This window comes from Mustelus asterias, chromosome 25 (genome assembly GCF_964213995.1).
Source record: "Mustelus asterias chromosome 25, sMusAst1.hap1.1, whole genome shotgun sequence".
NCBI classification, from domain to species: domain Eukaryota; kingdom Metazoa; phylum Chordata; class Chondrichthyes; order Carcharhiniformes; family Triakidae; genus Mustelus; species Mustelus asterias.
In genome coordinates this window covers 34949329-34966384 of record NC_135825.1, presented here as the reverse complement: position 1 = coordinate 34966384, position 17056 = coordinate 34949329, and the positions used below count along the sequence as shown (strand labels likewise).

The following is a 17056-nucleotide window of genomic DNA, read 5'->3' as shown; positions in this document are numbered from 1 at the left end:
AACATGTACAATAAGTGATTCAACGTGAATGAGAAGTAAGGAGGGACGACTAAAATCTCAAAGCCACAGTTGGGAGGAATAAAGTAGTAGTTTTGGCTTCTTTTTGGAAATTGTACAGTCAATTGTACAGTTTGGTGCAGAGATATCTCCACGAAACACATAACTAAGGATTGTCAGTTATGTAAATCAGGAGAAGGAGGTGGTGATCATGTTGAATTTCCAAAGCTGAAGACCTAATGACTATGTTGGAACCATGAAAGTGAATATCAGAGCAGGGCAGAGTGTTCTACAATTTGAGTGCCACAAAAATATTTAAGTGAGTTCATGTGGTACAGTCAGCCACGAAGGTTGATGACTTTGATCAGGATCGTGTCAGTGCATTGGGTTCAGTGGGACAAAGCTTTCTATAGACAATGGTCTTTGAGATGAGCATGGAGCTAGCTAATACTATATGTTTATGGATTGGGAAGAGATAATATAATTAGAAATAGGGCACTGGTTAAGTGGGTAGGCGAACAATAGGATCAAAGATTGGAGGAGGGTTGAGGGTAGCTGTGTTTGGAAGTGGGATGGGAGTGATTCAAAATGGACTATGGCAAGGGAGTTAAATGCTGAAAATTTGAGTGGGAATGATTTGAGTTTTCAGTGTAGGTGTCAAGAGGGCTGTTGAGGGTTGAAACTTCAGAATGATAATTTTGGGTTAGGTTAGAATTGATGGGGAAAATTTAAGAGGAGGAGAGAATGGTTGAGGCAGCTGTGGGGATGATTTGAGTCTTTGAGTCTTTTGTACAGTGATGAACAGCAGTAGTGGATTTTTTTGTTGGTCAAGGGAATAAGGTAATCTTGTCAATGTTTGTATTCGAGGTTCTGAAGTCTTGAGATGTTGCAGGTGAAGGGGTTGATTGCATAAGATATTGTGTTGACAGGAAAGGAAAGAAGCTTTGGCTTAGCGTTGGAAGTAATCAAAGTGCACAGAATTCCCTGGGATTGAAGAGGCAATTAATGCAAAATTACCTAAGTGAGAACAGAGATTAATGATGAACGGTCGTATTTCAGATTAGTGAAAGTATGAGGTGGGGACCCCCAAGCCACTTTTCTTGATGTTTATTAATAACCTGTATTTGCATGTACATGAAACACACAAAGGCAATAAATACTGGTTCAACCCAACTGGAGTATTGTGGCCAATTGGTGAAGGCGCAAAAGAGAATGGTATGTGGAAAGGCTAGATAAGCTGCGACTGCTGTCTTAGAAGCAGTGAAGACGATTAAAAAGAGATTTGATAGACATGTTCAAAATTATAAGGGGTTTGTTGGAGAAAACAATGATACACTAGGCCACAACTTCCATTGTGGAAATCAGATTGCCACTCCGCTTTCATTTACTTGTGCTGAAATGCAGCCGCACCTTTCTTGCCCACCTTCTGACTCGTGCTGGATGAGGAAAGTGTGGTGCAGCAGGCTTTCTGACAAGTCCAGTAGAGTTGGACAAAAGGAAGAGACATCCCTCCCCTTATCGGGCAGTCAGTGGGGGGGTGGTGGCTGAGGGTAGCTAGGGTGGTGCAGGGTGTGTACCAACATTTGTACACTTTCTTGTGCAAGGATTATTCTGATCAGTTAACCAACTGAATCTCAATGATAAACTTCCTCAAATCCTTTTTGTGCTTTGTTAATTATAAAACAGTTTGTTAATCTCACAGTATTTTTGTAGATAAAAAAAATGTTTCACAACTTGGTTCTTGGCAGTTTTTTGTAGTTCCGTGGGAATATTGTGGAATGCACAAATCCAAAATGAAAGCTTTTTTGAAACACTTTCATTTTCTAGGACAGCAAGCTGTTCGAATAGTTCTGGTTTTGCAGTAGAGGCAAACCCAGCATAGGGCTTGGTGCCCCCTGGTGGTGTCTCAAACTTGATGCTCAATCCAGAATTTGGTGAACTGACTTTGACTTAAGCAGTTCACTGCTCATCGAGAGGATGTTCTAATATTCAAGTTTGACATAATTTGCAAAACAATGCATTGAATTTTATGTCAAATTTTAAAGATTTAGATTTAAATATAAAACATAGTGTGTAATTTTAGCAAAGAACAAAGAATGCAATAAAAACATTCTACATAAAAACTCTTTTTTGCCAGGTGCCATTTGTAAATTAGCAGGCAAACCAATTACCTTCTTGATTTAAAAAAAAAAGTCAACAGTACCTATGAGAACAATAAGTTGATTTGATTTATTATTGTCACATGTATTAACATAAGAACATAAGAAATAGGAGCAGGAGTAGGCCATCTAGCCCCTCGAGCCTGCCCCGCCATTCAGTAAGATCATGGCTGATCTGAAGTGGATCAGTTTCACTTACCCGCCTGATCCCCATAACCCCTAATTCTCTTACCGATCAGGAATCCATCTATCCGTGATTTAAACATATTCAATGAGGTAGCCTCCACCACTTCAGTGGGCAGAGAATTCCAGAGATTCACCACCCTCTGAGAGAAGAAGTTCCTCCTCAACTCTGTCCTAAACCGACCCCCCTTTATTTTGAGGCTGTGCCCTCTAGTTCTAGCTTCCTTTCTAAGTGGAAAGAATCTCTCCACCTCTACCCTATCCAGCCCCTTCATTATCTTATAGGTCTCTATAAGATCCCCCCCCTCAGCCTTCTAAATTCCAACGAGTACAAACCCAATCTGCTCAGTCTCTCCTCATAATCAACACCCCTCATCTCTGGTATCAACCTGGTGAACCTTCTCTGCACTCCCTCCAAGGCCAATAAATCCTTCTGCAAATAAGGGGACCAATACTGCACACTGTATTCCAGCTGCGGCCTCACCAATGCCCTGTACAGATGCAGCAAGGCATCTCTGCTTTTATATTCTATCCCCCTTGCGATATAGGCCAATATCCCATTTGCCTTCTTGATCACCTGTTGCACCTGCAGACTGGGTTTTTGCGTCTCATGCACAAGGACCTCCAGGTCCCTTTGCACAGCAGCATGTTGTAATTTTTTTCCATTTAGATAATCCAATTTGCTATTATTTCCTCCAAAGTGAATAACCTCACATTTGTCAACGTTATACTCCATCTGCCAGATCCTCGCCCACTCACAGCCTGTCCAAATCTCTCTGCAGAACTTCTACGCCCTCCACACGATTCACTTTTCCACTTATCTTTGTGTCGTCTGCAAACTTTCTTACCCTACACTCAGTCCCCTCCTCAAGATCGTCTATATAAATGGTAAATAGTTGAGGCCCCAGTACCGGCCCCTGCGGCACGCCACTAGTTACCATCTGCCAACCAGAAAAGCACCCATTTATTCTGACTCTCTGCTTCCTGTCGGATAGCCAATCCCCAATCCACGCTAACACCCTACCCCCAACTCAGTGTGACCCAATCTTCTTCAGCAACGTTTTGTGAGGCACCTTATCAAATGTCTTTTGGAAATCCAAAAACACCGCATCCACCGGTTCCCCTCCGTCAACCACATACAGTGAAAAGTATTGTTTCTTGCGCGCTATGCAGACAAAGCATACCATTCATAGAGAAGGAAACGAGAGAGTGCAGAATGTAGTGTTACAGTAATAGCTAGGGTGTAGAGAAAGATCAACTTAATGCAAGGTTAAGTCCATTCAAAAGTCTGACAGCAGCAGGGAAGAAACTATTCTTGAGTCGGTTGGTACGTGACCTCAGACTTTTGTATTTTTCTCCTGACGGAAGAAGGTGGAAAAGAGAATGTCCTGGATGCGTGGGATCCTTAATTATGCAGGCTGCTTTGCCGAGGCAGCGGGAAATGTAGACCGAGTTAGTGGATGGGAGGCTGGTTTGCGATATGGACTGGGCGACATTCACGACTTTTTGTTGTTCCTTGCGGACTTGGGCGGAGCAGGAGCCATACCAAGCTGTGATACAACCAGAAAGAATGCTTTCTATGTGCATCTGTAAACATTGGTGAGAGTCGTAGCTGACATGCCAAATTTCCTTAGTCTTCTGAGAAAGTAGAGGCTTTGGTGGGCTTTCTTAACTATAGTGTTGGCATGGGGGACCAGGACAGGTTGTTGGTGATTTGGACACCTAAAAGCTTGAAGCTCTCGACTCTTTCTACTTTGTCCCCGTTGATGTAGACAGGGGCATGTTCTCCTTTACGCTTCCTGAAGTCGATGACGATCTCCTTCATTTTGTTGACATTGAGGGAGAGTTCACCAGTTCACCAGATTCTCTATCTCATTCCTGTACTCTGTCTTGTCATTGTTTGAGATCCGACCCACTACGGTGGTGTCGTCAGCAAACTTGAAAATCGAATTGGAGGGGAATTTGGCCACACAGTCATAGGTGTATAAGGAGTATAGTAGGGGGCACCGGTGTTGAGGATGATTGTGGAGGTGGTGTTGTTGCCTATCCTTGCTGATTGTGGTCTGCGAGTTAAGAAGTTCAGGATCCAGTCGCAGAGGGAGGTGCCGAGGCCCAGGTCACGGAGTTTGGAGATGAGTTTTGTGGGAATAATGGTGTTGAAGGCTGAGCTGTAGTCAATAAATAAGAGTCTGACGTAGGTGTCCTTGTTATCTCGGTGTTCCAGGATTGAGTGCAGGGCCAGAGAGATGGTGTCAGCTGTGGACCTGTTGCAGCAATAGGCAAACTGTAGTGGATCCAGGTAGGCCGGGAGGCTGGAGTTGATTCGTGTCATGACTAGCCTTTCGAAGCACTTCATAATGATGGATGTCAAAGCCACCGGCTGATAGTCATTAAGGCACGCTGCTTGGTTTTTCTTAAGTACTGGGATGATGGTCATCTTCTTGAAGCAGATAGGGACCTCAGATTGTTGTAAAGAGAGGTTGAAGATGTCTGCGAATACTCCCACCAGTTGATCCGCGCAGGATCTGAGTGCTCGTCCGGGTACCCCATCTGGGCCTGTGGCTTTCCGTGGGTTGACCTTCGAGAAAGCTGCTCCGACATCTGCAATGGTGACCCCAGAAACAGGTTCATCCAGGGCTTCCAGGGTGGAGGTCATGCTCTTGCTGACCTCTTGCTCAAAACGGGCGTAGAATGCCCTCCATGTTGCTCATAGATTTAGAAATCTGGCATCATTCACTCCACATGCACTAAGTGCTGTGATATTGTCCTATTTCTCTGGTATTTGCAGTTATTTGAATTTGATCCTGTGTGAAAGTGTAGTTCTTTATAGTGTACAATGGTTGATAGATACTTAAATTTTATTTATCAAAAGAAAATCCAACATCTTTAATTGAAAGATACACCATTCCTGACTTATCCTTAGCTTTGCATCTATTCTTCTTGGACCTTAAGGCATTTTTCTATGTAAAAGTGGCTAAATAAAAACAGTATTGTATTGATCAACAGCCAAGTGAATATTCCTAACTTAACCTTGAATAGTTTGCACTCCTCCTAACATTGTCTGACTTTGCCATGCCTCAGCTCACCTGCTAAAGCCCTCATCCATGCCTCCATTACCACTGGACCTGATCATTCCAAGACACTGCTGGCCACCTTCCAAACTTCCACTATTCATTCATTTGAGTTCATCCGAAATTCTGCTATCTGTGTCTTGACTTGCACCCATTCATGCTTACATAACACCCACCCCTCAGTGGGTGCTGTGACCTACATTGACTCCCAGTTAGCAAACCCTTAATTTTAAAATTCTCAATCATGCTTAAAATACTGCCCCCCCCCGCCGCCCCCCACACACACGCACAGACACACACACACACACCCCATCCTACCATTGCAACATCCTCCAGTCCTATAACCCTCATATCTGCGCTCCTCCAATTCTGGTTTTGCATGCATCCCCGAGTTTTAATCCCTCCAGTATTGGTTATTGTGCTTTCAGCTGCCATGCCTGTAAGTTTTAGCATCCTCATCCTAAATCTCTGCAATTTTGCCTCTCCTGTTCAGATGTTCCTTAAATCCCACCCCTTGACCAAGTTTTTGGTTATTTGCCCTAATATCTCCTTGTGTGATTTGGTGTCAAATTTTGTTTGTTTAAGGATAACACTCCTACGAAGCACCTTGGAATATTTCACGATGTTAAACATGCTTATATAAAAACTAATTGTTGTTGTAATGCATGTCTGAAACTTGTCATCGTTTTTTTTCTGTGATTGCTCACTTGTGACATTATTTTAAATGTATCTATTTGTCTTCCTACAGCTGAACGAATGTGCATAAGCCAAATCATATTAATTAGTGCTACTGGGCTGAGGTTTTCTCTTGATTTCGAAATGATTTGCAACTAAAACAAATTCTTATCCATCCTCCTTTTTAACAGTTGATTATTTTAATGAAAATTCCTTAAATGTATGTTGTGAAGTCGTGCATATATAATAAGCTTTGGAATTGGAAACATTTTACAAAAAAAAGCAGAGTATGTCCCATGATGGATGGATCAAAAATAATTGTTATGCTCTTTTGTTATTTTTAGCTCCATTAATAATTTCATAATGGTGCAGGAAAGAAAACCAATATCAAATCTTTATACGCAAATTTAAATAGTTTTTGCATACCTCTGGCTATAGGTACCTTTTTAAAAAAAAATCTTGTTTTCATCCACATTTTTACTAAAGGATTGTTTAGGTCACTATTATAAAAGCAAAGTTATTTACCTGTTAAACTGCAGTAAGATTTAAATTTCTCTGAGAAGCTTTCATGCATTTCACTTGCATGCCATTAGTATATATCAATTCCTGTGCACGTTGTGAGTTGCATTATTAGTGCATAGATTTAAAAAATATATATTAAATTTGCCCTTTATTGTGTTGTACTAGGAACCTGTCTGCTATCCAAGACCGAGAAATATGTTGCTACTCCATCTCCTGTAAGGAAAAGGATAATATAGGTAAGTACTTGTGGGCATATTAAAGAAAAACGGGCAATCAGGCATCAGGGAACTGAAAATAGACAATTCAATTGAAAATAAAATATTGGGTTGAGTCCTTTGATCCATTCAGTTTTCCATTCAGTTTTGCAGGGCAGCTGGAATCCAGTTTTGCACTTCAGTCAGGCAGTGGCAACATTTTGTAGGAGGTTTTTTTTTCCCCAACTGAACAAAGAAAATTGCAGCACAGGAACAGGCCCTTCGGCCCTCCAAGCCTGCATTGACCATGCTGCCCGACTGAACTAAAACCTCTACCTTCGCGGGAACCATATCCCTCTATTCCAATCCTATTCATGTATTTGTCCAGACGCCCCTTAAAACTCACTATCGTATCTGCTTCCAGCACCTCCACCGGCAGCGAGTTACAGGCACCCACCACCCTCTGTGTAAAAAAAAAACTTGCCTCGTAAATCTCCTTTAAAGCTTGCCCCTCGCACCTTAAATCTATGTCCCCTAATAATTGACTTTTCCACCCTGGGAAAAAGCTTCTGACTATCCACTCTGTCCATGCCCCTCATAATCTTGTAGACTTCTTTCAGGTCGCCCCTCAACCTCTGTCGTTCCAATGAGAACAAACCAAGTTTCTCCAGCCTCACCTCATAGCTAACGCCCTCCATACCGGGCATCCTGGTAAATCTTTTCTGTACCCTCTCCAAAGTCTCCACATCCTTCTGGTAGTGTGGCGACCAGAATTGAACACTATATTCCAAGTGCGGTCTAACAAAGGTTCTATAAAGCTGCAATGTGACATGCCAATTTTTAAACTCAATGCCCCGGCCGATGAAGGCAAACATGCCGTTTGCCTTATTGACTACCTTCTCCACTTTCAGTGACCTGTGTACCTGTACACCCAGATCCCTCTTACCCATGTCACTACCTAAATGCTTTTTAACAGACAAAATTGTACCCGCCTCTACTACTACCTCTGGCAGCTTGTTCCAGACACTTGCCAAGTTCTGAGTGGGTTCTGAGATGTTTTGTAGAGTGGAAAATAGGAGGTGACAAATAACATTATCATGTAAACTTTAAATAAGCTTCTAAAAGAGTGGCTAAGGTCTAAGCTGGAACCATTTGTAACCAGTATCTCGAGTACAGAGTCTAAATGGTTGAAAATTGCTCCACCGATGGAGTGTTAGAAAAAAACTGCAGGAAGACGCAAGTCTGAGGACTGAAGGAAAAAGACAAACAGAAAAAGGTTGTGGAAGGTGAATCTGTTTGAAAGTACTGAAGAAAGGTCCTGAGGAAGTTGACTATATGGGAGATGCAGTGCAGCTGGAAGATGAGGTCAACCCTGTTGAAAAGCCCAGGGTATGAAGGGATAGTATATAACAAAGGATGTCACCAGTATCGTTGATCAACCTTGCTGCATTGGGTAAGATGAAAAATGGATGAAGGGATTTGAATGCTGAATTAGGAGAATGATGAACGTATATATCTGTGAAGTGACCACTGTTTCAACAATTTTGGAGGTTGCACAGGTCAACGATGGGTTATTTGAGGCATGGTTGATAGTTTTTTTTGAAGGGAAGGGGCAGGGGCTGAGATTTGATCAGAGGTTGGAGCCTCAGTGGTTGGAGGATTAGAAAGTACATCTCTGAACAGATGAGCTTGGAGAGTATGGGGAGAAAAATGGGGGAGAAAAGTTACCTTCAATTTTTGGCTTGTGTTCAAGCTCTCTATTCTAGGGTGCCTTGACTATCTCCTTTGCTACATAAGAAAACAGTGACATTAGCTTTTTGATTCTTTTAGATGCATTCCAGTATGAACAAACTACGTGTTATTTAATTGTGAAGTATTACAGTGACATCACCTGTGCTTGTTCATGGCTTCACTTAGTTTACATAGAAGGCAATCCAATAATGTGATGGAATCCATGATTTCAAAACTTGTATTTTTGAGACATACCCTAACTGAAAGGAAACTGAACTTTGCATTTACTAAGGAAACCAAGACTGAAGCGGTGATTGGAAACTAGAACCTTTCGGTGGACTGAGACCTGTTAGCCATAGACAAGGGCACAGCCATCCAAATTCAGTAGTAAAAATTGATGAGCACAGTAGTGTAGTACAAGTAGACTGAAGAAAACAAGACTCCAGATCCAGAAGTTGAGAATAAGCAAGGACACAGTTGCTGCAGCTGATTCAGTTACTTGAAAATCAGACTGGTGGATTTTTATCTTCTAGGCCGAGTTGAGGAGGTTCTGTGGGCGTGTGCCAGTTTGGGTGAAGGCTGTGCCCATGGAACTTGGTTTGATTGTGTGCTTCCATCAGCTGGGGTTCAGGTTAGCTCCTAGGAGAGGAGCTCAAATTCTTTTTGATGCAGACAGAGTTTTGAAGGACCATGCCTGAGATTGATGACCTATATGCCAATTCATTAGATTTGCCTTAATTCGACCACAATTTGACAGTTATTTGTGTTGTAACTGATGTTATTTCTGGGATTCAATATAAAAGTGATGATCTGAGATAGTATTTAGTGTGTTATTTTGCATAGTAAAAATTCTTCTGTTTTAAATTGGTGGAATCTTGTGGCTTCATTCTTTAAGAAATAGATTTCAGATTTCTTTGTTTTTGACAAAAGGTTACTGGTCTTGGCTGAGACCATAATTTGTTCATAACTGATGCAAAACGCTTTGCTGTCTAATGCTCTAGCATTAGAGTTTGTGCATTTACAGCGAACTCTGCTGGAATTCATTTGAATTTATACAGTTGTAAAATTTATTTTTAATCAATTTGGAGTTTTAGTTTAAGCACTTAAACTAAGTATAATACTTATACTATTCTATAATCTTGTGAAGCAAAAGTCCCAGAGGCTGCTTTCAACATTTTTTGAGAGAGTGCTGACTGGTGGTGATTTAACCTGAAGGTCACCACCTCAGGTGAGGAGCAAGGTTGAGAAGGTGGGGTCTTCATGGATAATCTCAGCTGGCATGGGAATTGAACCCACGCTGTTAGCATCGCTCTGCATCACTAACCAGCCATCTAACCAACTGAGCTAACCGAGCCCCCATCTTGTAGAGGGCTGATGTCCAGCTACATCTTTCTGATGCAGAGAGTGGACTCTGGTATTGAGAGAGTCTTTTCTCCAGGATTTTTTATTTTCAATAAATTATGAAATATGACCACAGTTAACTGGGATATATTGTAGCCATTATATTCAAAATTCTGAAAACACCAAATGAGCTGAATGACTGTTTAAATGTTTGCAGGAAGAATATTAGCTAGAACATGATAGGTTCCTGCTCCTGGCTGTGGGATCTTTAATATTCACTTAGTTTTGTCATTTAATCCCTATGATGAGCCATTGATAATGCAGCCATTGCCTCAGCATTGAGTTGTCAATCTAGAATGTGCTTTAACTCTAAACTTTGGCTCAGGCAGGAGTGCAATCAACTAAATTAATTTGACAAGAGCCAATTTACTGTTGTTTTTCAGTCCAGGTCTGCCTTTAGTCTGAGAAAGAAATCTGATTTAATTAAAATAATTATCAGAATTTGTGCACAGAAACGGGCCATTCAGCCCCTATGGTCTGTGCAGGTGTTTGTTTCACAAAGGTCTCCTCCCACCCTATCACCAAAAGCTTTTTTCCTTTCCTTCTCATGTACTTTTCATTGCCACCCCATGCATCTGAAGTATTTCCCATTCTCACCATTCCCAGCGTAATGGCAGGTGGAGGTTATAATGCATACTTTGGCTGGCAAAATAAATCAGAAGTAGCCTAAATGCAGTTTCCTTTCATCACCTCAATTTCCTCCTGTACCTTCCGATAAAATAACTCCTAGCTGGGCACAGATCCACAGGGAGCTTTTGCTATTTCTGTCCCTGGAATATAGGGTTAGGAGATTCCACCATCAAGCAAAAATAAGATTCGTCAAACACTGAAATCTCAATGATGGTAAAATAAGCTTCTGCTTTCTTGAAGATTGTCACCTGGCAGTATTTCCAGTTGTTTTCACTAGTTACTTTTGCAGGGTAGGCCAGATGAAATCTTCAAGCTCAGGATCATGTAAATTGAATATTTGCTACCTTAAAGTCGAATGCCATTGGGGGCATCATTGTTAGTTTTTCTTGGCTGTTATTATCATGGTCAGCGCTGAAAATAATGAACCATTTGTCTTTCCATTGTCTAATATATTGATCTTTCTCTATAGTGATTTTGTACCATGTGTCTTACAGATGAGGAATTGTAAGAAGTCTCAACACCATGTTAAAGTGTAACATGTTTATTTGGTAACACGAGCTTTTGGAGTGCTGCTCCTTCATCAGGTGACTCACCCGATGAAGGAGCAGCGCTCAGAAAGCTTGTGCTACCAAATAAACCTGTTGGACTTTAACCTGGTGTTGTGAGACTTCGTACTGTGCCTATCCCAGTCCAACGCTGGCATCTCCACAGATGAGGAAATAACTGCTGTTTAGAGGATGGCCTAGTCAGCAGTGAGACACAGATCATTGATGGATGTGAGAAGCACAATTAGGATCATGTCTCCCAGATTATGTGGCTCCTGCCAGCAATGATATTGGGGTCATGCTGCTTATTTGCAAAAATGGTTGTATGGGACAAATTTGATTGACCACCTTTGATTTTCCCTGTTCACCTCTGTCCATTCAGTGGTCTTAGAACATAGAACATAACAGCGCAGTACAGGCCCTCGATGTTGCGCCCACCAGTGAAACCAATCTAAAGCCCATCTAACCTACACCATTCCAATATCATCCATATGTTTATCCAATGACCATTTAAATGCCCTTAATGTTGGCGAGTCCACTACTGCTGCAGGCAGGGCATTCCACACCCATACCACTCTGAGTGAAGAACCTACCTCTGACATCTGTCCTATATCTATCACCCCTCAATTTAAAGCTATGTCCCCTCGTGCTAGCTATCACCGTCCGAGGAAAAAGGCTCTCGCTATCCACCCTATCTAATCTTCTGATCATCTTGTATGCCTCTATTAAGTCACCTCTTAACCGTCTTCTCACTAACGAAAGCAAGCTCAAGTCCCTCAGCCTTTCCTCATAAGACCTTCCCACCATATCAGGCAACATCCTAGTAAATCTCCTCTGCACCCTTTCCAATGCATCCACATCCTTCCTATAATGCGGTGACCAGAACTGTACGCAATACTCCAAGCGCGGCCGCACCAGAGTTTTGTACAGCTGCAACATGACCTCCTGGCTCCAAAACTCAATCCCTCTACCAATAAAAGCTAACACTCCGTGCGCCTTCTTAACAACCCTATCAACCTGGGTGCCAACTTTCAGGGATCTATGCACATGGACACCGAGATCTCTCTGTTCATCCACACTACCAAGTATCTTAGTAGGATTACTCTGTAATCCTGTTACTCCTTCCAAAGTGAATCACCTCACACTTTTCCGCATTGAACTCCATTTGAACGCTCCATTTGAATGCAGGGGGGAGGAAAATAGTGCCAAAGGGGCGAAGGTTATTTTTAATGTCAGCAAGCTAAGTACAACTTCAATGTCTTTATAAATTATCAAATATGTTCTCTTTCAGCCCATGTCATTACATAAAGCTTACTCAAAACATTTTGTACCAATGCAGTACTTCAATTTTGTTTTGACAATTCTGCTTGAAACTTGTGTTTTTGGCTTTCCATTGCTGCATTTTAAAAAATATGAATTTTATGACTCTCCTCTTGCATTATTATGTGGGAAATGTGGCAAAGTAGGGAATCTACCCATCCAGAGTTCCGCCACCATTAAATTTTTATATTTCTAGGAAGTCCAGGGAGGCATCTTTGCAAATAAAAGTTTTTTAAAAAAAATATGTTGTCTCCTTCATTTTGCTAATACAGTTACTCTGCTATTGAGTAGATGAGCTGTGAGCATCAAAGTTGTGGCTGTTACTTTTAATAGCTGACATGGTATACATGGCAGATTCCAAATTTCAAAAGGTGGGACATATTGTGAAGCAGTAAATCTATTGAGGGACTGAGAAAACCAAAATTGATAAATGCTGAGTTCTGAATCATCAACTCCATTTTGACCCTATACTGGAGCTCAGTGATGAATTCATCAATGGTAGCATAGTTACTGTCATTGTGTTAGAGCCCTGGATTAATGATCCAGAAGCATGAATTCAAATTCTGTCATGGCTGCTGGGGTATTTGAGCTCAATTAATTAAATAAATCTGGAATTAGCATCGCTAATGGTGACCATGAAACGAGTGTATAAACCTATCTGGATCACAAAATCTGCCATCCTTACTCAATCTTGGCTCCAGACACAGGAATGTGGTTCTTTTAACAGTCTTTTGAAATGGCCAAACAAACCAATTAGAGGTGGACAATAAATGCTCGTGACGCCCACATCGCCTGAATGAATAATAAAAAGGAATCTAAGTGTTCTTTCCAGATCTGATCATTTCAGTTACTGCAATAGGGATAAATTAGATTCTTTGCTCCTCTGCAACTTAGTTCATTAAAAAAATGAAAAAGTAGTGGTGAAACACTTTTACAAAAAAAGAGTAGACTGTTTCTAAATATATTATTGTAATTTCTTTGTATAATTGGATATGTATGGGCACTGATCAATGGATTGAATTCTGGTTAGTACATTTGACTTTAACCCTATATGTATTGGCAGGTCTGTTGGATGAGGCTACAAAATTTGAACACTGGGTACTTAAGAAACTTGTAGTTCATAAATAACCCATTAGTGCACAAAATGGTTTATGTTTGGGATTTGTTTCTTGTGCTTTTAAAATTGTACTTGTTTTTCAGTGACATTTTGTATTTAAAAAAATGCTTTTTGTCAAATTTTATGCTGCTTATACTTGTAATTTTATTTCCCACAAATTAATTTCAGATATAACACTACAGTGGCTCATTCAACACTCAAAGACCAAACGTAGCTGAGAGCAAGGGATGCTGATTTCTTACTTGCCCAGGACCTGCCATAGTTAATCCTGACCTCCTTCCCTGGAAAGAAAGTTTAGAAAGCTATCCAACAACACTGAGGTCAAATTAAAAGTTTTTATCATGAGAGAGAGTGTACAATATTATTTTGCACTTTTTTTATGTTTTTATATAATTAAGCTGAGTTACTAAATCTAATCTTGTGAAACTTAATAACTTACCCACTGTCAGTTTGAAAAGGGTTTTGTTATTGAATAAATGGGATGTTTTTATTTTTAATATGCATGCTTATAAAACCCCATTGTAAGATGGAACTCCTTCTATCCGAGTGCCACAGTTGTTGATGTTGAGGAAGCACAATTACATTCCATTGCATCAACTGAGCATGCTCAGGGGATCCATGCAGTGGCCCAATTGTTACACTGAGCAAATCTACATCTGTTTCATTACTCCACCCAACAAGCCTAGTCTTGTTATTTGCACCTCGAAAATAATTGTGGATAGTCTGGAGCTGCTTGGCACAGCAACTAACATATTAATATATATTATATATAATTTATATAATATATATATATTATAGTCAATGCAGGTCATCTACAGAGAAGCCATATCTCTCGTATCTTTAACTGAGATGTTTTAAATGTCAATGTAAAAGATCACGGTCGATGAATGCCTGTTACTGGTAAATGATGGAGAGAGACGATATGTGGTCATTATATAATCTGCCACATACAGTAAGGTGATGAATGTTTTATTGATTCATTACAAGAAAATTTTCAACACCCCTCCAATTATGTTTCAATTCGCATTAGTAAATGCCAGGTATCTGGCTATGAATTTGCACTCGACAAACATCTGAAGTTGGTAAATGATTGTCGTTTATGAGATCTGCAACCCTAATTGGGGAAAACACCAGAGGGACTAATATAGCCTTGAGTTCAAGTATGTATGTTTAATTTTAACCTTCAGTTGTGGACATTTTGTTTCTCAAAGCCCATTATTCAGTTTGTCATTGCTAATAATGGCAGATGGTGGACTACAGAGGAGCTCTATATATAAAGTTGCAGTTTGGTATCTCTCTCTGTTATTTGACATGTAAGATGTGCATTGTGACCTTGTAAAGATTAGCACTATCATCAGTCCAGCGAAGTGGCTTGAATAGTTTCACTGATATCTTTGCCACATACAGTAAATTGTGTTCACGCTTTGTAGCTGAAATCTGATTTGAAGGTTTTTTTGATATGCATGTAATTTTTTTAAAGCACCATTAGAGCATATAAATCTACTCAGGATGGAGAAATGAGACAAGCTACTACTGTCCACTTTTTAATTTTTCTTGCTTTTTTGCCTGCATGGTTCCTTAAGTGTTTAAACTGCTGCTGTATTAATGGCACATCCCTATAGTTGCACATTGAAGTAGTTTTACTTTTGACAGGTAACATAACAGGTGATGAGCTTGTTTTTTTTTGTTGTGACTTGCCTTTTTTAATAAGTTTACAATCTGTTTTCAATTGCAGTTTTGTACATACAGATTTAAACCAAATCGTTGAAATTTTTAAAATATACAAATTTGTGATAAATATTGTACTAGATAGTAATTTGCTTACATACAGATATTTGGCTGCAAAAGCTAATGGTTAGCAGTGTTTGCTATTGTAAAAGGAGAATGACGGACTAATAGCTTGTGGTGTGTTTTTCTTGAACTGTAACTGGTTTTAAGTGAATCCTTTATCCTGCAGTTTTAAGAAGCCAATAAATAATTGAAGTTAATGCATACTGTGTCATATATAATAGCTTGTTGACTTGTACAGTCAACTTGTCAAATAATTGTCCTGTGGGTGATTGATGTACTGTTGCTCTTGTCATATGATGAAGCTAATGCTGTAATAAATACATCCACACAAAAATTGTGCCTTTTCTTGTACTTTCACACACAGCATTGTTTTTATTTGCCTTGCATTGGGCGCAGCATTTTTAGATCAAAGTAGCTGCACAGTTTTATTCTTAACAGAAGTTAGTCTAAATTTAAACACTACACAAGCATTAATAAGATTGGCCTTGGTTCAGACTTCTTAGAAAGTTTGGGATCCTGTACTTTTGCTGATTGTGTTCAAGGTTGTGCAAGCACTTCCAAGTGGTCTGATTTAATGCAATTAGGTGTGTTTTCACTTTTGTTAGCTTCTATTACCAAATTTGCTGCACTTTCAAAGTTCTATATCAGTTAGCTGTTTGTCTCCAGTTGCATATCATAGAATCCCTATAGTGCAGAAGGAGGCCATTCGGCCCATCAATTCTGTACCAACAGAAATTCCACCCGGACCCTTTTCCCGTAACCCCACCCTGTTAATTCCCCTGACTAAGGAGAAATTCAACATGGCCAATCCACCTAACCTACACATCTTCAGACTATGGGAAGAAACCGGAGTACCGGGAAGAAAGCGGAGTACCTGGAAGAAACCTATGCAGACATGGGGAGAACATGCAAACTCCACACAGTAACCCGAGGCCAGAATTGAATCCAGGTCCCTGGTGATGTGATGCAGCACTGCTAGCCACCGTGCAGTCCTAGCAGCAGCATATCCCCAGCAGCATGAAAAAATTGCTTAAATGTTCAAATTACTGTATTTCTTTCAAAATAGAGAAATGAAAGTGAAATGCTAAGGCCACAGCTTAAAGAAAACTTGGATTTATATGGCATCTGTAGCATAGAAAAAATGTCGCAAGTCATTAAACTGTTCCCTAAGTGCAATAGTGGATATTGAGCCAGAAGAAGAGGTATGAGTAGTGGCCACCATTGTGTGATCCACAAAGTGGGTATCAACAGAAGGGAAGACGGAGATAGAAAAGCAGCAGAATTGGGTACGGCCCTTAGTGATGGAAGTAAGCTTGCTAGCATTTCAGGGTTGCCTTGGAGTCTCCAAGAATTGAAGAGCAATTTCCAGGAAACTGCTGTGCACAACTCTTGGAGAAAAATCATCGGGATATTAAAACTTATTTTCTTTTAACATTTCTCTTTATAAAGCGTAAACATATTAAAATTGTGGGGAAAAACTCTTTGGCTGATGGTCAAGTATCATCTAATTGCATAATGATTCTTCCTGCTTTCCAATTAACCACAGAATCCCTACAGTGCAGATGGAAGCCATTGGCCCATCAAATCTGCCCCGATTCTCCAAAAGAGCATAGTACCCAGGCCCCAGTGTTAAATTAATAGGATCTCACTATTTCAAAGCAATGAAAAGAATTAGGTTAGAAAGTGGCATAATTTTATTCAAATTCATTTACAGGATGTG

General features: G+C 40.3%; 1 protein-coding gene across 1 annotated transcript in view; it reads left to right on the top strand.

The window, feature by feature from the left end:
* Positions 1–13913, top strand: part of LOC144511891 (ADP-ribosylation factor-like protein 8A) — a 55223-nt gene extending 41310 nt beyond the window's left edge. The window contains exons 6-7 of the mRNA XM_078242322.1: positions 6773–6843; positions 13714–13913. Coding sequence (XP_078098448.1) covers positions 6773–6843; positions 13714–13763 — 121 coding nt within the window. The 3' untranslated portion in view covers positions 13764–13913. The remainder of the gene's footprint in view (positions 1–6772; positions 6844–13713) is intronic.
* Positions 13914–17056: the final 3143 nt, after the last annotated feature.